This window comes from Haemaphysalis longicornis, unplaced genomic scaffold (assembly GCF_048455015.1).
Source record: "Haemaphysalis longicornis isolate Haplotype H1 unplaced genomic scaffold, Haemaphysalis longicornis Haplotype H1 scaffold_3, whole genome shotgun sequence".
In the NCBI taxonomy this organism is placed as follows: Eukaryota; Metazoa; Arthropoda; class Arachnida; order Ixodida; family Ixodidae; genus Haemaphysalis; species Haemaphysalis longicornis.
The window spans coordinates 118,815,275-118,840,632 of NW_027526335.1; the positions used below are offsets into that span (position 1 = coordinate 118,815,275).

The 25,358-nt window shown below is 45.1% G+C and overlaps 2 protein-coding genes across 3 annotated transcripts in view; one reads left to right on the plus strand and one right to left on the minus strand.

The window, feature by feature from the left end:
• The window catches only part of LOC144175042 (retinaldehyde-binding protein 1-like), a 42,158-nt gene extending 17,714 nt beyond the window's left edge, over window positions 1-24,444 (plus strand). For both annotated transcript variants that reach the window (XM_077704078.1, XM_077704079.1), the window contains 5 exons: window positions 11,604-11,803; window positions 17,534-17,785; window positions 20,051-20,244; window positions 20,810-20,920; window positions 24,135-24,444. In XM_077704078.1, the coding sequence (XP_077560204.1) occupies window positions 11,689-11,803; window positions 17,534-17,785; window positions 20,051-20,244; window positions 20,810-20,920; window positions 24,135-24,311 (849 nt within the window). In that variant the 5' untranslated portion in view covers window positions 11,604-11,688 and the 3' untranslated portion in view covers window positions 24,312-24,444. The remainder of the gene's footprint in view (window positions 1-11,603; window positions 11,804-17,533; window positions 17,786-20,050; window positions 20,245-20,809; window positions 20,921-24,134) is intronic.
• On the minus strand, window positions 4,473-5,993 carry LOC144175397 (uncharacterized). The gene has a single exon (XM_077704479.1). It carries the CDS (start codon window positions 5,991-5,993, stop codon window positions 4,473-4,475), a length of 1,521 nt encoding a protein of 506 aa, XP_077560605.1.
• Window positions 24,445-25,358: the final 914 nt, after the last annotated feature.

Here is a 25,358-nt window from a genome sequence, read left to right on the forward strand (position 1 = left end):
TATTCGGTTTTTGTACTCAACCATGTATTATAGGACACTTACGAGACATAAAGTCGTCGATAGGGTGCGGGTGCGGGTGCACTTGCGTCCACATTTGCGCTAACCGCCAACTGCAGCGTCGGACTTATGCGCACCGTTCGCTGCCGCGGTTTCATCCTCCGGTGACGCGAAGTGCTCGAGGGGAGGTAGAGCGGCACTAAATACTGTGAGTGCGACTAGTAATGTGTTTGTTGACGCCACTACCGATAATCGGGTTGAAACGCAGCAGACGATGGGCGCTGGTGTTTTGTTTTGTTTTTTTCTGCGAGATGCGGACACAAAGCGCAGGCGCTGACAGAGTGGCCAGGGGAATGGCGGTTTTCGGGCGTTGCCAAACGAATAAATCGCCCGCTGAACTTTTCAATGAATACCAGACATACGGCCGGTGGTTTTACGACTTCGCGCTTGTATAAGAAAGAGTCTGTTTGCATTCTGCGGGCACAACAGGTACCAGGTGTTTTTTTACCCTGCTCTTAGTTTGTTGCTAAAAGAAACGTTACGCCGACAAAGGAGCGCTTATTGGCGCGCATTCGCTAGAGGCGTAGTTGTACTAGCGCTTATTAAGTAAAACATTTCAAATAAAAAAGATTAAAAATATGGATTTGTATTTAGAAATACTTTAAAGTTTGCAACGTACCTGGTGTGCCGCAGAATGCGATCACACACTTTTTTAGAAGCTCGAAGCCGGAAATGCAGCGGTCGTATACCAGAGCACCTCGTACGGAGACGCGCTTCGAACGCGTCAATCCAGCCGCTTCTAGCTTCGGTACTAACAAAACGATGTAGCACCTTTTTGAGCAGTGTTGTTGATCCTCTTAAGGAGTCTCGTTTCCCGAACTTTGAAGAAAATCGTGACCGTTTTTTTATTTTGAGTTTTGAAATTAGGCATTTTTAGAAAAAACCCAGCACTCAATATCTTTTGCGTATATTTAAATTCTTTTTAGACGAGCGATATTTTTGCAGATATGTTTACAGATATCTGGTTGACATTACCTGTAGCTTAAAAGTTGGTCACACTCAGAATACGGAGATAGCGTGCGTCAAAGTTTGCGACAACCTAGCGTCTGACGCGATTTCACAATTTTTTCTAAGTATTTGTTCACAGCAATCCGCAAAATTTGCTTTCACTTGCTTTTCATTTCGGTATAGTTTTTTGTTCAAGCAAATGTTAGTCAGAACGATCAATGCTTGTCCTGCGCAAAGCCCCAAAGCAGGAAAAAACTGCGACCGCCGGAAATTTATTTATTTTTTTATTTAACATACTGCCAATCCCATTTGGGATTTTTGCAGGAGGGGCAATACATCGTTGCAAATACACAAATTTCAAGCATGGTTTTCGTTCATACAGGACGAGAACAGTATAGACATCTGAGAGAGGTTTTCTACATGACAAGCGAAGGTTGCATATTACATATGAAATCTGAAATCGCGTGCATCAAACTTCACCAGTTCATAGAAAAACAAAGCAGCAAAACATAGTCAAATTCAATGCAGGATGAAACACAGACAGAATATGTTACAGCAGTGATTGAAGAACGAGCGAAACCAAACATTTTATAAAACCAAGCCAAACATATTACTGAAGAGCTACTCAGTAACAGTGAAAATCATAAGTGACCCAGAGAGCCTAGGAAAACCGTGTAGACTCAATGAAATTTTGGGCGTCATTTTGGTTAATTTGTTTCATGGAGGTGGTTTTCAATTAGACTTAGGAATCGTTCTATAGATACGCTACTCGTTATCGATGAATGCATACTGTTCCACTCTCTTACAGCTAGTGGGAAGAAAGAATATTTAAGGCAATCAGTGCGATAATTGTATTCTTTAAATGTTAAAGTCTGATTATGCCGCGTGGGCCTCGCTATATTGGTAGTGAGATACTTTGAAGTATCAAGGTTTAGGTTTTTATGAAAGAGTTGATGTAAGAATTTTAAACGCGCTAGTTTTGAACGATTCTGTAGGGTTAGCATACCGGCGTTCCTCAGTAGTTCTGTTGGTGAAGCATTTGTGTCATACCGATTGTAAATGTACCTAACCGCTTTTCGTTGGATTCGCTCTAATTTATTTGTGTACTTTAGCATGCGGGAACCAGATAATGTTAGAGTATTCGAGTAAAGATCTCACAAAGGCGTTGTAGGCTAATTTCTTCGTTTCTGGCGGTCCTGATCGAAGGCGTCTTCTGAGGGAAAACAGCCTTCCTAGTGCAGCCGATGCGATATGATTTATGTGGGCATCCCATCTGAAGTCTTGCGTAAATATCACTCCCAAGTATTTGTGCTGGTGCACCCGGATTATAGGACAATTATTTATGTTGTAAACGTGTTCGTACCTGTTCTTCCTTCTTGTTATTGATAAATGAGCGCATTTTTCTACATTGAGGGACATTTGCCAGTCATTACACCAGTAATAAACAGAGTTTAGTGCAGATTGTAGTATCAGATGGTCTTCTATGGTGTTAATTTCCCGGTAAATTACGCAATCGTCAGCAAATAATCGAATGTTGGCTGAAATACTAGAAGGCAAGTCATTTATATAAATAAGAAATAAGATTGGGGCCAGGACGCAACCCTGGGGAACTCCGGATGTGACATGTGTTAATGGTGAAAATTTTCCATTGTATTCTACGTACTGAAAACGGTTGATTAAGTAGTTTTTTATCCAGCGAACCATGACATCGTCGTTGATAACTGCCTCTAGTTTTTTTATTAGCTTATTGTGTGGTACCCGATCGAATGCCTTTGAAAGGTCCAAGAAGATTACGTCGACGTGATTTTGGTTGTCTATGCTTACAGATATATCATGTGTTAGTTCAACAAGTTGAGTTATTGTCGATAGACCCTGACGAAAACCGTGTTGGCAAGGTGATAATATATGTTCACGTTCTAGGTGTGTAGTTATGTGCTTTAAGATTATGTGCTCAAGCAGCTTGCTTACTGTGCAAGTTAAAGAAATTGGTCTGAAGTTTGACTCGGCGTCATAGCGGCCTACTTTGGGTACGGGAACAATTTTGGCCGTTTTCCAGTCTTTCGGTAATGTAGCTGTTGACAGTGACTTGTTGAAAATCAAGACCAGATATTTTGCTACCAGTTCGGCATATCTTTTTAAGAAAGCGTTTGGAATATTGTCGGGACCGCTACTCTTTTTTGTGTCAACGTTCAGCAAAAGGTTTAACACACCTGCTTCCGTTATAGATAGTGGATCTAAACGGCGTAGATTTTGGGAATCTATGTGTGGCATATTATTGTCATCGACAGTGAAGACGGATTTAAAGTAATCATTCAGCGAGTCAGCAGTGACAGAATCTTTGTCTTGGGTTTTTACATTTTTTCTGGACTTTTTGGGGCTTAAGTAGTTCCAAAACTTTCTAGGAGAGCTTTTCAGAAAGCCCGGGAGTACTTGGCTGAAGTAATTGTTTTTGGCTACCTTTATTTTCGACTTCATGTCGTGAAGTGCGTCAGTAAGCTTGTTTCGCGCAGATTCTTCAGACTTTGCTTTCAAAAATTTTCTCAATCGTTTTACTTTACGTTTAGCGTGTATTATGTCGCGCGTTATCCACGGGTTATGTTTTCGGGATTTTTTAACTTTATTGGGAACGTATTTATCTATGCAGTGGAAAATTATTTCTTTAAATTTCTGCCATAGCGTTTCGATATCAGCAACGTTGTCGGTTGAAAGTTCTTCGAACCAGGAGAATTCGAAATTAAGGTGGTCTACTATCGCAGTGTCGTCCGCGGAGTTAAAGTCAAGAAATGTTATTTTAGGTTGGGAGTAAAGTGGCCTGTCCTGAACGGGGAGGGTACATATGGTGAGTTTGTGGTCTGATATGCCATCAACAATTTCAATCTTCGCTTCATCCGTAGGAAAGTGCTCGCTAAGGAATATTAAATCTAATATATTCGAAGAAGACCCCTGAATTCGAGTCGCTTGGGTGACAATTTGAACAAGGTTAAAAGAAAACACAATATCAAGCATAATCTCTGAGCACGTGGAAGAAAATTGCATTGTCTGCCAGTTGGCATCTGGTAGATTAAAATCTCCCAATAATATCAGCCGCGAACCTAAAACGTGTCGTTGCATGTATTCTTGTAGTGACTGCATGACGTCACAGTCACTTGTTGGACTGCGATAGAGGCATCCCACAGTAACAGCGCATGATCCAAACATTAGCCTGACGAAAATAGCCTCCACACTGTCAACCTCGGGAAGAACTGTGTAGCTGATTTCTTTCTTTACCATAACAGCCACTCCCCCGCCTCGCGTCGGCCGGTCCTTCCGTATTACTGCATAATTTGGGGGCGCTATTTCATCGTTCGTGACATCGGTGGTTAACCATGTTTCGGTCAGGCCAATGAAATCTGGGTCAAGTCCGAGCAGTAGGGATTCTAGCGATTCCAGTTTGTTAAGTATGCTACGAGCGTTTACGTTCACGAAGCTTATTTCTGATGTCGCGGCCTGCGAGTGCGTGTTGTTGGTGTATCGTCTTGGGAGTTTTTTGTTGTTGGCGGATGATTCCGGTGATCTTTGATAGGTACTTTGTCATTTTTTTCATTGTCCCAGATAAACGTTTCTTTGTTAATGTACAATTTATCGTATGACAAAGTCACCTTGTCACCCGCATCTTTATTTGCTCTTGCACTATTCCACAGCTTCCTCCTGATCTCTCGTACTCGGGGTGAAAAGTCTTCACTTATAGCAAAGTCTGTTTCTTTCAGTTTGTGACAGTTCTTGAACACTTTTGCCTTATCTCGGGAATTTAACAGTTTCAGGATTACTGGTCTATTTTTTCCTTCGGCAGCTCGCCCTAGACGGTGTATCCGTTCAATGGCTACAGGCTCTATCTCTAGAATGTTCTTCAGAATTTTTTCATTTATTGTGTCCTCAAGAGATTCATTATTTTCGTTTTTGTCCTCCTCAATGCCGTAGAATATTAGATTAGATCTCCTTGAGCGATTTTCCAGGTCATCTAATTTCAACTCAAGAGCTGTTATTTCCTTCTGCAGGTTAGATACCTGGTCCATACACGTTGATATCTTGCTGTCGAGTACGGTCAGGTTTTCCAATTTCGCGTCAATGGAAGCTAACCGTCCCTCTTTGATCTCTTTTATGTCGTTAGCTATAAGTTCTATCTGCTTCGCTATCTTAGCTAAGTCAGGTCCCGGGTTAGTCTCGACGTCACCACTTAAAAGCAGTAAATCTAAAGCGTACAACAGCATGTCGGAAAGCATAGGACAAAGCAGCCTTGGGCACGGCAGCACAATCAAGCAAGGATCGCTAGATCGGAAGCATTTGCCGTAGCGTTTGCTCACCTGGACGAAAAAGACGAACGGATTACTGATCTGCATGCCTGCAGTGCTGCCGTGCCCTGTGAGGCTTGGGTGACGCTGTCCTGGTTTTATACCCGAAGGCGCCCGGAAGGCCGCCAGGGCAGCGTTGTAACCCGCGCAGGCGTGCTGTGTTGTCCCTGTAGGTCGGTGAAGCCAGCAGGTGTCGATGATTCCCAGTGTCAAAGCGGCATTTGCGTCGTAGTCGTGAGTCAGTCTTATCGGGTTGACTTTTGGCGCCTGCGCAGATCCTCCATAGTCCACTGGTAGCGGCAGCAAGGCGACGATAATCTGGACGAAAAAGACGAACGGATTACTGATCTGCATGCCTGCAGTGCTGCCGTGCCCTGTGAGGCTTGGGTGACGCTGTCCTGGTTTTATACCCGAAGGCGCCCGGAAGGCCACCAGGGCAGCGTTGTAACCCGCGCAGGCGTGCTGTGTTGTCCCTGTAGGTCGGTGAAGCCAGCAGGTGTCGATGATTCCCAGTGTCAAAGCGGCATTTGCGTCGTAGTCGTGAGTCAGTCTTATCGGGTTGACTTTTGGCGCCTGCGCAGATCCTCCATAGTCCACTGGTAGCGGCAGCAAGGCGACGATAATCTGGACGAAAAAGACGAACGGATTACTGATCTGCATGCCTGCAGTGCTGCCGTGCCCTGTCACCTACTTTCGCTCGTCACCTACTTCACCTTTGAAAATTCTTTTCTGGAGAAGTACTCACGCTAGAGAAAAACGGACTGCACATTTAAGCGACTCTCTGGATTTCAAATAACTCCTAAAATATGGAAAAACCACACAATGAGCGTGACCCCGCTTGTTCGTTCTCTCATGGACTCACCCCGTAGCATCCATGGCGAGTACCACCCACGGCTCCAATTGTGTAAAGACGTATACGTATTGCGCTGATTTGCGAAGTTGGCGAACGTAATTTATTCCTTGTAACAGCCGAAATAGAAACAATTCGACGATTAAAAAAATTACAAACACTGAAGTTTATGAAAACGAACTAACGAATTCAGTATAAGCATCTTATATATTGCTCGCACAAAACGAAGGCAAAGAAAAATTACTCGTTGCTTAAAGGAGCCATAAAGGGAAAATACAACTTCGTTTAATTTGAAAGAACTAGGATTCAGTATCTCACTCAGCTCCATTAGAGCCAAAAAAGATGTTTTTTAAGAAAAAAAAGCCAGAAGAATTTAAAACTTTCAAATTTTGCGCCACAGTGACGTGTTATGAGTAAGAATGAGGTCATACGGGCCAACAATAAAATAAATTTTCAGTGCTTTAACTGCACGTTAGCATTCAAGTTATGCGGTCAAATAGAACTAGAGGCCCCATTACAGACGACCAGTCATCTGTCGTCACGACAGGTCAGTTAGGCGGGCCCCAATCACACAAACAAGGTTCCGTGACGTCAAAGAAAACTTCCGGGAAATTGGCTAGGCGGTCGCGACTTCTTCACACGTTTTCCTAAATATCTCCGTTATTTTTCGAGGATTGCGATGATATTGGTAACATTGTTATCGGGACTAAGCAGTCTTTCTAAAAAACCCAACTTGTATTTTGTCTTCATGGCTCCTTTAAGTCTGCCCATATGCTTGAAAAAGGAAGGCTTGAGAATTCAAATCCTTTACTGCTGCATCCTATGTAGGCCTCTGTCTACGATAAGTTTTTTTGTCATTTCAGGCGAATTTCTTAAGAGTTTTATGAATTTTGCGAGACGGGCACATTAGCCCCTCAAAGCCCCCGATTCGTGGTCACTCCCCCAAGTGAGTACAGTGAGTACAGCAGTAATTTTTGGTTGAAGTACTTTGCGACCACCTAATTTAAGTACTGGGTGTGTTGGGTGACAACGTTCTGCAAGCATGTAAGATTTAAAAAAAAATGAAAAAGTGTTGCAGGGTTCCTTTAGGGCTCGCGTGAATGAAGAAGAAACGAAACCAAAATGCTTGAGATCAGTGATGGTGAACTCACCCTTCGAAGATTTATTTCGTAGTAAGAAACTGCGGGATTCGCGCCTGCTGCTTTCCCGAAAGCTTAGCAATTACACGGCACTACAAAAAAGCAAGGCCACTTAAGCCGAACCCCCTCCCTTTTTCACAAGCGTAACAAGTCTCACTTTTGACACTTTTCGGTGCCTTAACCCGTTTCAAGGACCAACCTTACCTGAAATTGTTGATAGGCTGTTAGCTGGGACACTATACCGGGCGGCGACGTTCTTTTTTCTCGCCTGCGGAGACGGCATTTAAAATTGCGAGCTTGTCCTGAAAAGACAGAACTTTTCGTTTTGTGGCAGCAGAACTCATCGCCGACGAACCCACACCACAAAATAGCAGTGGAGACGCGCGACTACACGCTGAAAGGCAGGCCTAGCACCTAACCAACACCGCAATCACACTGGAAACGCATGGTATTTAGCGATGCGGGCGAAGTTCACTAAATTAGTGCATTTCTAGAGCCAATTTTTCAGAAAAAGTGCGAAAACAAATGCTCATCCCCGTAGCGAATTCGCTACATCAAAGTTAACAGTCAGAATGGTCAGAACATTCAGAACAGTCATATAGGACGCGAACACATGGGTTTCATGGTGATTATGGGGAATTGAAAAACTTAATTAAATCGAGGAATTTGTTACATACAGCTTCGTTACGTACAGGTTTGCCTGTATATCGCACGAAGAAAGGAACAGTAACTTATGTTCTACCGCAGACAACGTGTGGTGTTAGCTGAGTATTCTGCGCTAACACTCCCCGTTGCCAGCCGTAGCGCTCCGGTCATGTACTGTGAAGAACCGGGTTGAAATCCCATCGTGCGTTTGTATGGTTGCTAAAGCAGCGGCTTGTTCTTGACCGGAAAAGAACTACAACTACAACAACAAAAACGGCGGTCTTTGGGGGAATGGGGTATTTAAAGGGACCATGCAGACAAAACACAAGTTTAGTTAATTCGAAAGATTGCCTCGTTAGAATCATTCTGACACCACATTTAACGCACACTACGGTCAAATAAGCGATATAAGTCCGAAAAAAGGGAATGGCCATGAGACCCACTAGCTAATTTCCCGCAACAGAACCTGTGATGTCATATGCCCTGCTCTGCGATTGCCCGATGCCGGCAAGAGCAAACGCGAATTAGGCATAGCTTATAAGCATGCCAAAAAAGCTATTTGCGCTTAAATGTAGCGCATATTCATTTTCCAGCCGTAAGAATGGTGGAGTAAACAATGAAAGTTACGAAAATAAACGTAAACATAGAACTCCCGATGCGCACTGCTGTTGGTATACGCGCCCTACGCTTATTCTAGCTGCACAGCAGTCCGCCGCTTCTGAGTTATCTTGCACGACACTGGCCGATTGGCGTAAGCGACGAGGTTTTACGGGACCCTGTTTGTAGAGAATACCCCATGTTTCACGAAACAATTACTTTCTACCGTAACAAAAACAAGCCAGATGCAAATAAGGTCAAAAACAAAGCAACGACGGACAACGGACCGCGGCTCCGTATGGTAGCGCCATCTGGGAGGCCGGACGCAAGAAATGCTGCAGAGCCCAATGACGCACTGGGAGTTCGTTTAAATACCCACCGTGGTGACATATGGCAGACGTCACGAAAACACACGACTTGGCAGAGGAATGAAAAATTTTACCTAAATTGATTATTTTCTCAGTGAATTCGGCATCGGTTGCTGCCGTACAAGAGCTGGGGACATTATAAAACACGAAATCTTTCGAATAAATTTCCCCTTCAAGTATTTGGCCTTAAACGAGTACTGACACGGAACTACAAAGCCGAGATAACTATGTAAAACGCTTCCTTTGTATACGGAGATATCTCCCAGCATGTTTCAACAAAACCGTTCAGCATAACATGCTTTAAATCCATTTTAGTATTTGCGCGAGTGAGAAAGCTCAGAACGAATATCCTATCGCAATCGGCATCAGCATGACACCATCTCCTCCTCCTGGCCCCAAAATGCTGACGTGAGGGCCCCCATGACGTGGCCAACGTGGTGGCTGCTGTTGGCGCGTGCTTCTGTAACGTGTGTATGACATCATGGTTTTCGGACTGGCGTCATACTTCCCGGGTGCGAGGGGATGGTGGAGACCGCAGCCGGTCTGGAAGTTTGCGCTCGCCTAGAGACGGCTGAACGCCCTTCTTTCATGGCAGCCGCCTCGGTGTTCGTTTTGTCGAAACCGAAACTCATACAAATAAACGAGGCTGTAAATAATTAGTTACACTGAGATCTACCGTCAGAAGGTGATGTTGAACACCTGTTGTGGACTTGCTCATGTCTTAGAAATGGCCGAATTCAACACCTGCGAGGCACAGGGTTCCATCCTGGGAGACCCTCATATCTTAACCGTTGGATATGGGGACTCCAGTACCAATTTCTTTTTGGGTTTTCGCTTGAAACTAGTGCAATGTTGTACCTTTAAAACTTCTTGTTTAAAACGTCTTGTTGCAATATCTCGCAATAAAAAAAGAGGCCGTCTAATGTGTTTTTCTATCATTAGCGGGCTGGTAGGAACCCATAATAGCGAAGAAAATATAACAAGAAAGTTTCGTGTCACTACTCCTTTAATGAAACAAACTGTACAAAGAACAAAGACACTATTAAAATTTTGAAAACGAACTAATGAGGTAACACCCTCCATTTCCGCACAAATGACTCATTGCGTCGTTAAAGTAGCGGGAATAAAGGTAATCCATCTAACGGAATCTTGAAAAGCGGAAAAAATACAAAAAAAAACTAAAACAAACCAACTGATTTAAAATTATGTCTTGTACACCGCCATCAAAACCAAATATTCCAGAAAAAAGACACAACTGAAATACGAGTAAATAATGATAATGGATCAACCGTGGTACGCTGTGCCTGTTCACAATATAGAATATTGTGAAAAGTAATGATAACTAATCGTTACACCAGCGCGAAGGGAATATTTGGTAAAGAAATAAGGAGCCAACGAAAGTAGCACGACGGTTAAGGAGAAGGAGGAGTAAACATTTATTGACCAAAAGGACGGGAGTGAGGAGTGGTAGTCAGCTTTCTATGTCCAGGAGGTCGCGAGCCTTTTCTGATTCCAAAGCTCGTTGCACAAGGGATTTTTGGCGGTCAGGTGCCGAGCTGGTGAGCGCAGACTCCCACTGCTCAGGGGAAGCGGAGGGGATGGACTCAAGGATGCGTGGGCAGGAGTAGACGAGGGGATAGGTTGTGAGAGGAGTGTCGCAGCGCGGGCAGTTGTACGGGTACGTGGATGGGGATATGCGTGCGAGGCAGGTGTGGTTGTAAAAGGTGTCAGTTTGTCGTCTTCGGTAGGTACATGCCTCGTAGTTAGATAACGTGTGGTGGGGGGGGGCGGGGGGATATGTTCTTTTCGTGTGGGTGTGATATGAGAAAAGTGAGCTGTAGCTGTTGTCGGGGTGTGCAGAGTAGGTAGGTTCACTGTCCGTGCCTCTCAGGGTAGCTGGCGTTGAGGAACGACAATTAACGAAATGAAAAGTTTACTGCGCCCTCATAAAACAAAACTGCCTAGGAATGTACAGAGGAATGTCTAGTTGGACCTTCTGTTAACCTGTTGTCGAACTTTCTGTGGACTTCCGCGGTCGCGGCTGTTGCTACTTTACGAGCACCACTGTACACCTGCCTCCGGAGCTTGTTCTGGTTACTAGCCATCGCCAGGAGCTTGTTGTCCGCGCCCGTGGGTACCTTTACCTCTCAAGGGGCTGGTATTGCGCGTGCCGCAGCGGGCGCACCCTCTTTCAGTGCGGTTCTTCTGATTTCCCGACCCATTGTGCCTTGCCCCTTTTAAGAAACTTCCTCCTACCTGCCTCCTGCAGCGCTGTTTTATTTTCCCAGCGCGCAATCTCCGGCTTGCGCCCTGCGCTCCGATTTTTTATGGGATGCTGTGTACTTTACCCCTTTTTGTAACGGGTACTCTACAACCACATTAGGATCTCAGGCTTTTACCTTAAAAACTTGGAAAATGGAACAACCATGTTACCCCGTGAATTCGTACAGACATGCATAATTAACGACTTTAAAACATTTCATCGTTGGGCAAGGTCGCAGCACCTGTGCGGAGTCAGCGCTTGGCACCAGACGGACGCGTCTAGATTACCCACACATTTGTTTCTTGTTTGCTGACCACTTTTTAAGTGTCATCGTTCCCCCTCACTCCCTCCCTTTACGCAACTGTTCTGCGTTTAACAGTGACAGTTGTGTTTTCTTTCTCCCTGCAGCAAAGTTGGCTTTCTGGCAAGGTCAGGAATTACAGAAAAACAATACACATTTTCAGCGTCTGGCGTGAAGGATTGAAATACTGCTATGAGCACTGTTGGCTCCATGTCGAAGGAGTTGGAGGAGGTGGCAAGATTAGAGCTTGGAGAGACACCTGAGATAAAGCAGCAAGCACTAAAACGACTACGGGAACTGCTTTCAGGTAAGAGCACGCAAGGAACGCCGGGATAGCGCTGAAAAGGGAGCAGATCTGTACAGCTGAACTTGCAAAGACTACATCATTTTATTTGTAATCGAGGTTTTTCGAAATCGAGTTTTCAAGCTAAGGTAACAAAAACGTTAAAATCGTTAGTAGGCTTGAAAACTAGTCATAAAAATTATCAGCCTTTGGCTACTTTCATCACTATTTATGAGTAGATCTTAATTTAGAGTTAGTCAAAACTAGCAAACCGAAAAAAAAAGGCGAATGATGGTGCAAGCCGCCAAGTTGTCGCTTGGGATGGCGTACCACTACGGGCACGTGATGTAAGCTAAGTACATCCAAATCTCTGATACTTATGTTGTGACCAACAGTTATAAAAGCTTTTTAGAGGTCCGTCAAGACAATACCAACTTTGTTTTATCGGGCAAAGCCAGCCTTAGGTAACTCGGTCGGCTCCTTTATGTACAAACGACGGTTTCTTCCCACAAAAACGGCGAGAAATATGTACAAGCATATAAACTCTAAACGCAAACGCAAACTCTAAACGCAAAGCATATAAATATACACCCAACATCTAGAGGTGACGTAATAGGGTAAGGGCAAGAAATAGGGCTATCAGGTGATACACTTTAGGTTACGGTATTATAGCGTATGAAGTGCAATATTGACGCTACTACAGTCGCACAATAATGTTTGTGTAGCGATTGCGTTATGAAACGGCAGCCAAGGGCACAAGCGAGCACCAGTGACGTCATAATCGCAGGGTGAGTAGCCTAGTACCAATGAGTGGTGGCTACTCCATTAATTTTTCAAAGGCTGTGAGACGATCAGTGATGTTTTTTTTTTTTCAGAGAAAGCAATCTTTTCAGCTAACTAAACCTGTATTCTGTCCTCGCGATTTTGCGGTCCATTAAAGTAAAAGGATAGAATCCGCGAAAGGTTGCTGCGCTCCTCGGACAAGCTGAGGCTAATGAGCTCACTGCGGGTTTAACAAGCAGAGAGCTCAGACCCGCGCCCAGAATAGTGGGAAGCGGGTGGGCAGGGAGTTGGCATAGGAGGGCTAAACATAGTATACGGCGAAATTGCTTCTTCTGTAGATCTCATCTCTTTTCAGTACGAAACGTTTACGTCCACCAAAAGGGCCGCAAGAAACTTATTTGCATAGCCATTATAGTGTTCTCAAACGGAGACAATTGTACTCGTTTTTTGATCATGCAGAGCCGACAGATGCTCTGATAATGCCGGTGACATTATCTTTCAACTGATAATGTAATTATTAAGAGCGCCATTAAAAAGTTTGCGAAGTCCAAACCGTCCGCCAGTCAAAGTCGAAACGGCGGAGGGTGAAAGTCAAAGCCGCTGCGATCAAAAGTCCAAACTGCGTGCGAGTCCAAGTCACAGCTCCACGAGTCGAAGTCCGAACTCATACGACAACCACGGAGTCTCTCCCGAGAAACATTTGCCTTCGACCATCGTCAGTTTTAGACGGACAGGTGCACAATTTTTCCTGGGCCCGCTTGATCGAACAAACGGGCTTATTGACAGTCTTATCCACAGTCTGGTCTTATTCACAGACTTCGATAAGTCCGCGAAGAAGATTCGGAGTAGTGCGCTTTCTTGAAAGCCCTCAGGCTAGGCAACAGAGCGGCCTTATTGAAGTCTATACGGACAGCGGGTTCCTAGACGCGCACGGGAGGGATCTCTTGGGAATAGCGGGGAATACTCAGCGAAACTGCTTTTTACCGACGGCGCCGTTGGGCTAGCGTTTATTTCGAGCGAAGATCGGAAAATTACGCCCACCTCCCCTCGCGGGATCCCTGGTGTGATGCGACGCTGAAGGGGGTTCCGTTGGGTGTTTCCGTTGGGTCGATTAGTCGAATTGCGTGAAACGCGTAGTGAACGTGAATTGCGTTTCAACCACCTCGTTGGGTTCCACGCGAGGGGATGCGGGCGTAATTTTGAGCATAATGAGAGACGTTGTTGTTGTCGTTTAGACGGAGGCTTCATTAAAGGAACCGTCGCATCAAGCAATCGTCGGTACTGCTAGAGAGCAAGCGCAAGCGCGGGCGAACGTCGACTGAGAGACCGGCCGGAGCGCGGCACACAATCGAAGGAGAGGAGACTGCGGAGAGAGAGAGTACTGCACACGCGCACAGCGCGCAGCGCCGCCCACCAGCGGAGTGAGAGTGCGCTGCGCCACACGCCCGCAGATGTTAGGCGAGAGCGTTCGCTATCGGAGAGAGGAGAGGGGGTGAGCGGAGGAGAGACGCAGCTGTGCGGACGCGGACGACGACGACGACGGACGCAGGGCAGGGCCGCCGGCAAGAGGTGCTCCTATGAGCGTCGCATCTAATAAATTAAAGAAATGTTGACCATCTGGCGGAGTTTTTAGGCCCTGCCACAAATACATTACAACGACCCGCAATTCTTGGTAGGCCAACTCACGCTGCCAGGATATCTAGCCTCAGTCGCCCGGCCGCATAAACGAATTCATAAACAAAGATCGCCTGCTACGAAGCATGGGCCCGAGAAACCCACTGGGCTGACGCGAAAAGCACCACCGTTGCCTAAGGTTGTGGCAACACGAGTGGGGCTTGTCGTCTCGCCGTGAGTTAGACAGTTGCAAATTGGCTTCGGGTTCATCGTCCTCGACTCGGATGCAGCGAGCACGCCAGCGGCTCGGGCCACTGGGAACAGCGACACGATCGCAATAACCCGCTGCCTAGCCGGCAGCTCGCTTACCGAAGGCTGCGGCTGTAAGCAATCGCGCTGTAGAATATAGCGGAATATTAATGTCATTCATGCGTTTATACGCACAAAACATTCAAATTGCTCCCGCAGAATGCACAATCAAAGTACAAACCCAAATACTCAAGCTTCGTAACCGTCATTTTCGAAGGAACTAATGAAAGACTCGAAGTCTGCGCAGCTTCCCTTTGAAAACGCGATTTTATTTAACACTCACGGACAGGGGTATTGCAAGCTGTTAAGGTTCTGCTATTGTTTATCATTTTCTTGCCACATTGCACTTGTATTGTGCATGCCTGTAGTTTCGAAATTAATAGGCATGATTTTATAAAAATGAGCATTTGTTGGGTCATTTCCGCGCCGTCTTTTTATAGCAACGGCGACAGCCAACATAGCAGACGAATACACACAACACATGGAATAAAAGAAAAATTGCTCCAAAATATAGAGGAGAAAAAAATAACACTTGGCCTATTCCTTGATCTGAAAAAAGCATTTGATTGTGTCCAACATGACGTTCTTTTTCAAAAACTTCCTTTCTATGGGATACGTGGTGTCGCATTAGAATTATTAAAAAGCTATCTTACGAACAGAACTCAGTTCACGTCAATAAATGGGGTCATTTCTGAAACACAATACATAAAATACGGAGTTCCACAGGGATCCATCCTTGGGCCTATCTTATTCCTGCTATATATGAATGACATTGTACTCATCAAAGGTTACACAAATATGGTATTATATGCAGACGACACCAACTTGTTTTTTTCAGGCGTAAATGCGCACGATTTGTTTGGGCAGGCTGACACCTGGTTAGACCGTTTATGCTCATGGCTAACTGCAAATAAACTACAACTGAACATAAGTAAAACAAAATACATGCAATCAAATCAAAAGGAACACAAACACCGATTGGATTACATCTGCAATTTCAGGGTGCCCAAATACAACACACATCAACAATTAGATTTCTGGGGGTTGTATTTCACGAAAATCTATCATGGTCACCACATATTGATGCACTTAGAGTAGATATTTCCCGAGCCGTAGGAATATTAAATAGGCTGAGGTATTATTTCCCGCCAAGTTTAAAACGCGCTATATATCATGCTCTTATACACTCCCGACTGAATTACTGTTCATTAGTGTGGTCAACCGCAAACAAAACAAGTTTGGATCTCCTACAGGCACTTCAAAATCGAGCTTTGCGTGCAATAGGAAATATTAAACTCAATGAAGACATTACTCCGTACTACACCGAATATAAAATTCTTGACGTCCGCAAAACACTGACGTATAAATTGTTCATTGAAATATTGTGACAATACAGCTCGGACAGCCGGTTTCTACTCAAATACCAAATAAAAGAATGCCCATATGAGTTGCGAAAAATTTTGTTAATGAAGCCAAGATCCAGAACAAACTATGGTGACCAAAAACTGTCTCACAAAATACCCCATGTGTTGAACGAACATCCGGTGATATTGGAAGTCTTAATTTCAGGAACAACGCCGTCACAATACAAGAAATTCATTATAAACAGCTACTCTTTTCTATTGTATAGGTATGAAGGTATCATTGTAACTATAAGCGAAACTGTTTTGTAACACCACGCGCTGCTCACAATGTTTTGAATTTGTTTCTATTCTTGCATTTTGCATTTTACTTTGTTTTTTTCTGTACCCCAAATTTAAACAGCTTGGTGCAAAAATTGAAATCCCATCCAGTTGTATCCAGTTATATCAGTGAGTGCTAGTGTCTTCTTTTCCTTGCAAATTTTGCTTGTAAATTTTTTTCTTGTACTTTTTATTTTTTTCTTGTACTTTTTATTTGCTTTGTCATACCGCTGGCGGCTGAGGGTGGCGTGGCCTTCGTCAGGCAACTGGTTTGCCTCTAGCCATGCCCCCCAAGGCAATGTTTTGTAATATTGCCTTGAATAAACTTGAACTTGAACTTGAACGCACTCGGCCGCCCGATGTCTCCGCGTACCCGGGGTGCGCAACATGAGCCGATAGCGAGCTATGCGCCGACTCATCATCAGCATCATCATCATCATCATCACCACCACCACCAGCCTATCTACGCCACTGCATGGCAAAGGCCCTTCCCATTAATCTCCAATTACCCCGGTCCTGTGCTAACTGCGACCAATTTATTCCCGCAAACTTCTTGATCTCATCTGCCCATCTAACTTTATGCCGCCCCCTGCAACGCTTTCCTTCTCTAGGGATCCACTCTGTTACCCTTAATGACCAACGGTTATCTTACCTTCGCATTACATGCCCTGCCCACGTCTATTTCTTCTTAATTTCTACTAAGATGTCCTTAACGTGCCGACTATACACCTCCATTTACACTGGCACGCCGGCGTCTACCACGGCCGTAGGGATGGCTTTCCCGCGCATGTTGATTTCAAAATGGCGGAAGAACTCGCATCTATTCTTCCTTAGGGAAGCTACGTACGAGATCCTTGGCGCAAATGACAGGGAACATAAAGGCGTGGGAAAAAAGCACGCATCAAAGTGCTGGAATGGCTGTAGCTTGAGCTATTCACGTAGATTAAACTGCAGTTCATGCATCAGGCTACCTTGTGTTTTAATCTCGGTTTGCGTATCTTTTATGTTAACAAATTCAAAACTTTGGAATGTAACAGAGTCACATGTGCTTTGCCTTATATCCTATCGGTGCTGGTGCCTGACACATGGTGTTACCTGTGTAAGTCAAGCGTAACCAAAGTAGCCACACTTTCAAAATGCTCTCTTGTGCGTCCACGTAACGCAGGCAGCTTCCCCAATTTTTTGCATCTTACAAACCGCGAGGTGGATTTGGTACTTCTGGAGACAGTTACATGGACGTGTGTAAACCGAGAAAACGAATGTGCGCAGTCAGTTCTGTTTATTCAGGTGTATTACTGCAGTTCTAAAAACAGAAAACTATGTATCACGGGAAGGCAACAAAATAATTTGTTTCGCTTTGCAACAGGTGAACCTCTGCTCAAATGGCCCTCGGATGATGCCTTTCTGGTGAAGTTTCTGCGAGCCCGCAAGTACAATGTTGAAAGGGCATGCGATACCATTAAGAAGTACTTCACATGTCGGAGAGAAAATCCAGATATATTCGAAGGACTGACTCCAGCTACTTTCCCCTTCGACGTTGCCTGTCGCCAACAGCAACTGTTCACCGTGTCACGCAAAAAAGACTCAAAAGGGAGAGTCGTATTCCTGATCAACGCTGGTAAGAGTTCCTCTTCCTTGCCTCTGTGATCTCTCAGAGCGCGGCGTCATTGTGCTCGGGAAACGGTTTCAACGTAGCTTAGAAGTTTTAAAGACGATAGTCTTTCTTGGGCTACTAAAACACAGAAATTTTGGTCTGCCTGTCTGTCTGTCTGTTTGTCTGTGGCTTGATTCAGCCATCCGGCCAGAGTTTTTTTTCTTTATTGCCTGCTTGGCGACAACACAAAAACACACTGCCCAGTACACAAATAAGTAGATCCAATCACCAATCGCTGAAGAGAGTGGCTTAAAACATCTTAAATTGCGGTAGCACATCCAGAATGGGTAACCACTCAGATTCTTCTGGCATGCCCTATAAACTTCTCTTATATAAGCAACGCTGTCCATGAACTACTCTCGCACTGTGCGAGCATCCTCTTCGGCATTTTGAACCGCCATGCGAGTTTTCACATAGAATGCAGAATAAGGGCCATGAACAGATCATAGGGCACGCCTCCCTGAAATAATATCTGCGCAGTAGTCTTATATACTTATAGCCAAATCTGAACGTTTAGGTCCGGTGTCAATGTTCTATCATGTCAACAATGTTGAACAAGAACAAGACATTACGCAAATATAAGGCAGAAAATCAATACACGAGTGATATTTGCAGTGTTCCTTTATTGAAACTTTCGTGGCTGCATGGTTTTTCTGATGGCAAATAAAATACTACATCAACGGCAGAAAATCGTCGCCTGCTGTTGCCAGCGCTACCTCCTGGCGGAAGTAAAGAAACCGAACGGCAATAGCAACGAAGGGTTCCACTAGATGGTATCCACGTTCCGTTTGGAACGCTCGTGCCGTACGGCATCGTGGTTCTATAAATGTTGTAGTAGGGTGCCTCAATTCACGCGTGTCTCTACGGTACGGCAGTGCTGACATCGAGACAACCGACTTGGAGCAGCAGAACGCGGTATATTTAGAATGACTTGAGCAAACCTTAGCGTGTTATCTAGGGAGGAACAATAAGGGAAAGGAAGAGCATGAGAGGTGAGCGGGTAAGAGAAGGGAGGCCTTTACTATGCAGGGGCGCCACTCGACTATCCTCTTTCGGCGACATTTGCAACAAAAGAAGCAGATACGCGGCCACTTTTCGATGCACTATATCATTACACAAATGCTTTATGGAATGATGCTCCTGAGACACTTTGCTTCTGACACCCATACCCAAATAGCTTTTTCAGCTTGCTTCTTAATATAATTTGTTTCGTGACCCGTCTTCACATGTCGGATTAAAACGGCTTCGATCGGTGTACCGCACATTGCGCTGCGGCTGGTTGTACAGTCTTGTATTGGGAGAGGTGACGACGTATAGGCTAATTTCGGTGCTGGTCTGGTTTCTCGCTTGGCTGTGCTCTTCGGCTGTCTAACTTTCCCTACGGTGTACTGTTGTCGACGGCCACGTTTCGCTACTGCTTGCGTTTAAGAGCGTGCTATGGAAGGCCTCATGTGATGGAACACTTCAAGTTCATGTGGGGTAGGAGGCGTTCTCCTCTTACAGACTGTGACGCCTACGCTTGCACCAACCCCGACCCCGATATTTTAGCACATTGGACTGTTTGTGGCTTTCGCAATCAAAGTCCTTTAAGCGGCTGCTGTCTACCGAGAGCGAAGTTGAGTGCAAGGTTTCCCACTCTTCGGTAAAATTAAAGAAAAAAATGAAATATTTGTTCAGCCCCTTCCCAGTTACGATAAGACAAATTGTGGTAAAAGGATGGGACGAACATAACGAAGACACCAAACAGAACTTTGTAGTGTCTGAGTAATGTCTCCTTAGTGTTCGTCCCGGCCTTCTCGCTGGTTTTTTTCTATCATGTAAAATGGCCACCTAGCCCCTCAGATTGCTTTGATGTCTCTTCTAGTTCCCATTTCCGAAGTATTCTGAAGACAGTTACCCCTTTTCATCGAAAACACCTAGATTTGAACCAAGTCGAGTTCCCGGGCTGAGCACCTCCACTATTGGGTCTATGATGAGCCTTTGGGGTGCTTAAAAGAAAAGGGCTAGAAAAGCTTCAAAATTGCTTGGACAGTTCATAAAAAAAACGCGGTATTATTAAAAGAAGCTGTATTTAAAAGCTGGCATTTCCAACTCACGTTAAAAGCGGCGCTCTGAAATCACATATGTTGTTTTAAAAACATAAATTAGCGCGAAAATAAACTCCCTGTCCTATTCCAAGCGCCAAGCAATTTTTAACTACCCAAACGATTACTTTTATCGTGTTCACAGGCGTGTGGGACGGAAAAGCGGTCTCGGCAACCGATTTCTTCAAAGTGGACGTGGTCCACGTGGAACACATGCTTCTTGACGAAGAAGCTCAGATCAAGGGTTTCGTGGCCGTTTTCAACCTCAAGGGTTTAGGTGTGCATCACTTGGCTCTATACACCCCCTCTAACCTGAGGAAGTTTATGCACTTTGCTCAGGTGAGTAGGAGTGTTCTGGTCATTGTGCGCCAGAAGCATTGCGAAGCACGGCCACCGCGTTGGCTCAATTGCTAGTGTGCTGTGCCCGAGATCCCAAAGTGGCATGTTTGATGCCGGCAATTTTTGATGCAAGTGAGCAACTAGAATGCTCGTGGGGCAAGATTTCGGGGCACTTTTGAGACTGCAAGTGCTGGGCACTTTTAACACCTTAAATTTGAAAAAATACGAAATTTGTATAAAAAGGATGCTTAAGATATGCGAATTAGCCGCCGACAACGAATAGCAGAAGACGTACCGTGGTATTTGTTCCGTAATTGTGTTCTAGTTATATTCCTAACTGCTGCTTTATACAGAAAACGAAGCATGTGGCACGTCACAAACCTAGTATTTGTTGTAATGTGTTGACTGTAATAAACTAGCGAATTGTGCGAATTGACATATTTGCATTATCTTCAGCGCAAACAAAAACATGGGGAAAGTGTGCAATGAAATCACGACTTGATGCACTTGCTCTGCCGCTCCACAGGAGTGGCCTTGCTGATTGTTAACTGTGTAACAATTTCAGGACTGCTTCCCGATGCGAATCAAGGCAATTTACATAATTAATAACCCGCCCGTTTTCGATGTCATCTTTCAAATTTCAAAACTCCTCATGAAGGCTAAACATCTCCAAAGGGTAAGCCACTTCTTTTCATTCACCAGTTGTTCAGCATAGTCGGGTGAGTTGCATAGGTTCATAAATAAACGTATAGAGTTTGGTCGCCCTTTTTGTGAAAAACCCGGTTTTCCACCGAGTGCAGCGCTGGCCAAAACAACTATATAAAGCTCGCGAGAAATGCTTTCGCTAACACGTCACATATAAAAACAAACGCAACATATTGAAATTAGGTCATGAAAAGGCTGAAAGACACAAGAAAGCGAATGCTGCAAGAATACTTTAACCCAGAGCCTGTTGGTTTTGTTCGTAAACAAACCTTCCGCTTTCGCTCTTCTATGCGAAGAATAAGCCCAGTAGTTCAAAGGAAACCAGAATCAAGTAATACTACATTTGCTGCTCCAGAGAGGAAACTGAGTCGATGAAATTGGAGCTATTAAGTGATGGCCGCTGGCTGTAAGGCTTAAGACATTCCGTGTGTGACCTCCAGCAATCCTTGCTCCAATCACACGCGATTGCTTAGTATGGTTACGCTGCCGCTGCATACTACATAAGCTAACCCGACTTACAAGACGGCGACGAACCTAGTGGGGCATAATCCTGGCCCTCCTGTGGTCATGGCCGCCGAAAAAATCATGGCCCCATCGGTCATGGCCCCTCTCCCCTACCCTGCCAACATGCAACAGTATCTTGTCCCTGTTCGAAGTAATCTCAGGGAAGCTTTCATTAGGTTTACTGGAAGAAAAATTTGTCATGTGTCTTTATTTCCCACATTTTATTGAGCTAATCGATAGTTTTTTGGTGTACAAAGTGACACCCGTGTCATACCTAAATTGTGGAAGGCGAAGATCTCACTAGGATGACGTTCGTAGTGCAAGGACAATGTTTGTATACCTATTTTTGTTTGTAGTGCTTACCGAGCCCAAGCCATTCTATCCACACACAAAAAAGGAACTACATTGTTTTTCTGGCTGGTAACAGAAAAATAATTCTTTGCTCGTGTTCAAACTCGCCGTTTGGCATCTCCCGTAAAATCGACAGGCAAGAAGCCTGCCCCGAATGCCGCGGGAAGAACAGTCCCCATCTTCTCGAAATAATGAAATAGATTTGTGGAGGACATAATGGCCGGCTGCGAAGCAAAAGACTGTCTCATTTCTTTTACAAAAATGGAGGTGCGAATATATGAACAGAACATCGTAATTCTTGGTATAGATTCGCTTTCGGATAAAGAGGAAGCCACAGGATGGATCAGACGACATAAAGGGCCTCATGGAACTGACTTTATTATAAATATATCACGCCTTTTTATAACAGTTCCTACGCAAATACGCAAATCCTGCTCGGCAACAGTGTTTTACTTTGCAGGCGAAGCTTGATCCTGCTAATAACAAATGCTTGGGTTTGGGCTAGATGGCTATACATTACTTTTCTGCTAATGCGTTTTCACGAGGAGGCACGCAGTTCCTGAAGCAATGCTGAAGTACCGCATTTTTACCCTCCAAAAGCCTCAGTCACAGCTTTGTTTTAACCGCAACTTTCACTGTCGATGAGATGCTTGCCTAGGCTATTTCTGCTCTTCATTGCTGGCTGATACCTGGGCGAGATATTTCTCTTCGTAGTAAGATAGGCGCTGTGAAAAGACATTGCCAATATCTCGAGTGGTTGCAGAATTTGAAACTTTGCAACCCTCTGTAAAACGTGGTGCACTCAGTCTTGTCTGGAGGGAAACCAGTCTCCCCAGCGATTCATCCTTGATGCACAGCTTTTAACAGGAGAGTCGAATGAGCCTCAGAACAATAGACACTTTTAGTAGAGCGTTTCGTGCCTTTGCGTAAGTTAAACGTTAAATTTTTGCGGCCCGCTACGTCGGCACCGCGCGAAGAGTACAGCGATTCGTCGGTTTCGCTTTGCGGCCCGCTAACGCTTATGGCGCCATCTGTTGAACCGAATGAAACCCGACACTCATCTGGCCGAACGAACACTCGGAATTTTGTACGAATACCCAACCAGCGGAACCAAACGCCTTTCCAGTAGTATTGAATGAAAAACGTGCAAAACATAATAGAAATGTTCTACATAATCACACTCTGTAGCGGAAGCATTGAGGGCCAGAAGTTACTTGTTTTGGCGATCGCACACAGCGTGCAGATCCCAAGTACTGGGTTTCACGTGTACATTTTATTCGACTCAAAAGAAATCCAGAAATTCGTTTCGCATACACGCGACATAAAGGCGTAACTGCTTGCACTGCGAGGCGGAAGCACAAAAATAAAATGCGATCTTTCGCCTCCAGCCCGTCGTAAACATCGCACTCAATTCACGCGATTTTAGGAGTCGAATGGCAAGTCACTTCACTCTGGCCCAAGCCGAGAAGGCTTTTAACCGGACGCACTGGGTTGGGTCGTCGGTAGTGATAACTAATTCCGAACATAGCAAGCTCAGTCCTCCCTCAGGAGCCCACCGGCGCCTTCCACCGTGAATCGAACTCGTCGACAGCGCACACACCATCCGGCACCGGCGTGCAGGAGCTTTGTTCGGGCCGTCAGTGATGCCACGATAGTTTCGCTCACCACGAAAGCAATTTGCAAACCACGGGAGCTATTTAAGAAGACAGGAGAAAAAAACTTGTTCTTTAAGATGCAAATTACTGCACACAGAGGCACGCCAACGTTGATGTGCTCTGCTCTACCTGCCACCATGTTGTAAACAGAGGGACACGCAGGGGCCGTAGCGCACACACGCTACTTTGCCGAAAATAGCGTTCCGTTAAACGCAGAACCGCTAAACGCAGAACCAACTTTGGGTTCTGCGCGTGCGGAGTGCGACCGACGCAAGGGATCGTCAACAAGCGATCGTCGGCAAAGTGTTACCGACGAGCGGTAACACCTTGCGTAGAGATGAAAACGCAACCTTTGAAATCTGTCTAACACGTTATGGGTATATGAGCCCAACACCTAATACAGATGGCGGGAAACACAAATAGGTGAAACGTGCCCGTCAGCTACGTGAAGAAGCTGTGCATTGACGAGAGTGGATGCTGAAATCTTGGTAACAGTACGTGGGTTACTAACAACCCCGAAAGGCATACCCGTATAAAGTGCCACCGGGAAACGAAAGGTGCCCCGAAAGGAGGTTAACGAAGGTTCAAAATGTTATCCGCACTTCCGCAACCTTTGGCTTCTCCCGAGTTCTGTGAAACTATACTTGAAGCAGCGTCTTTTTGTGACACTTTCAGACCCATTTCTTGGGAAACGATGCAGAGAAGATGCGGGAGCTTCTTCCCGATGACCTAATTCCTGAGGAGTATGGAGGCAGCCTCGAAAGATACGACTACGACGACATAAAGAGGGAGCTGGAGAGCGAGACGAAGTTGTTCGAGGATCTCAACCGTTGCGGCTATTGCAATCCATAGACAAATTCTATGTCCAGTCTAGCCGCGGTTCACCAGGAGGAGAGTTGTGAAGTTACCCGTATGTAAGCAGTTTTTTCAGTTTTTGATATCATTGAAATACAAATAAACATTGCTGGGAACTAATACTAAGAAAGGCTGTCTTGTCTCACCCTGTGCTCGCGCCTACTTCAGTAAAGACAGTACTTCCAATGAATATGCACAAACGCAGCTTACGAAACGTTGTGCACTAATATAAAAGTGAAAAGAGAGAGGCAGTATTACTGAGATGGAATAGTAATTCAAAGTCTATCCTTTATTCATTAAGCCACATGGTTCAAAGAAGTTTCAAGGAAAGTTTGTTCGGTCGGTACACGCATGGGGTACATCACATAAACAGAAAATACACAGACAAAAATGGTCTCTGTGAAAAACAAGAAACAAGGCATTGTTGCCGAAGAAAAAGCGTTTTAGCTCGGGCTACCCCGCCATGACCAGAGACTCCTTCGTCAACGTGTTCGCTTCTGATCGGCCTTCGACAACCCAAGCCCTTGATGAATGGAATGCTTCAATTGGTATCCGGAAACGGCTCGACACAGACATGGTCCACTGCTCCAGCTGTACTCATTCGCATCATCCGTATCTAAAGGAACTCGTAAGACGTTGGTAAAAAGGGTCGCGGAACTGAGCCGCATTGAAACCGATCAGCAGGTTTTCTTTTCCCTTCCGCGGGACCCCAACTTTGGTGTTCTAGACGACTTTCACCCAATGCCGACAGCGTGGGCCAGGTATACAAGATGTTTAGATGTAAGGAAGAAAGGCGCCCTTTCATTTGCTGTTAGCGATCTGGAATTGGGGGTGTAGAAAGGCTTTCTTGGTTGGGGCAGTACTGGCGACTGCCCCAACAAGACGGGGTGCAAGGCACGAACTTGAGCCCACACATTTATTCCCGCGCGCCCAGGAGGGTGAACGCCTATTCACAGAGATCACTAATATGTGTACTTTCTTTTATACTGTCTACCTTTGACCCATTTTTTGTCTTGGCTGCCTGATAAGTTACCAGCTTTGCCA

Excerpts from the sequence above, each read along its gene's own strand:
- LOC144175397 (XM_077704479.1), bottom strand. The coding sequence starts at position 5,993 with ATGCAGATCAGTAATCCGTTCGTCTTTTTCGTCCAGATTATCGTCGCC.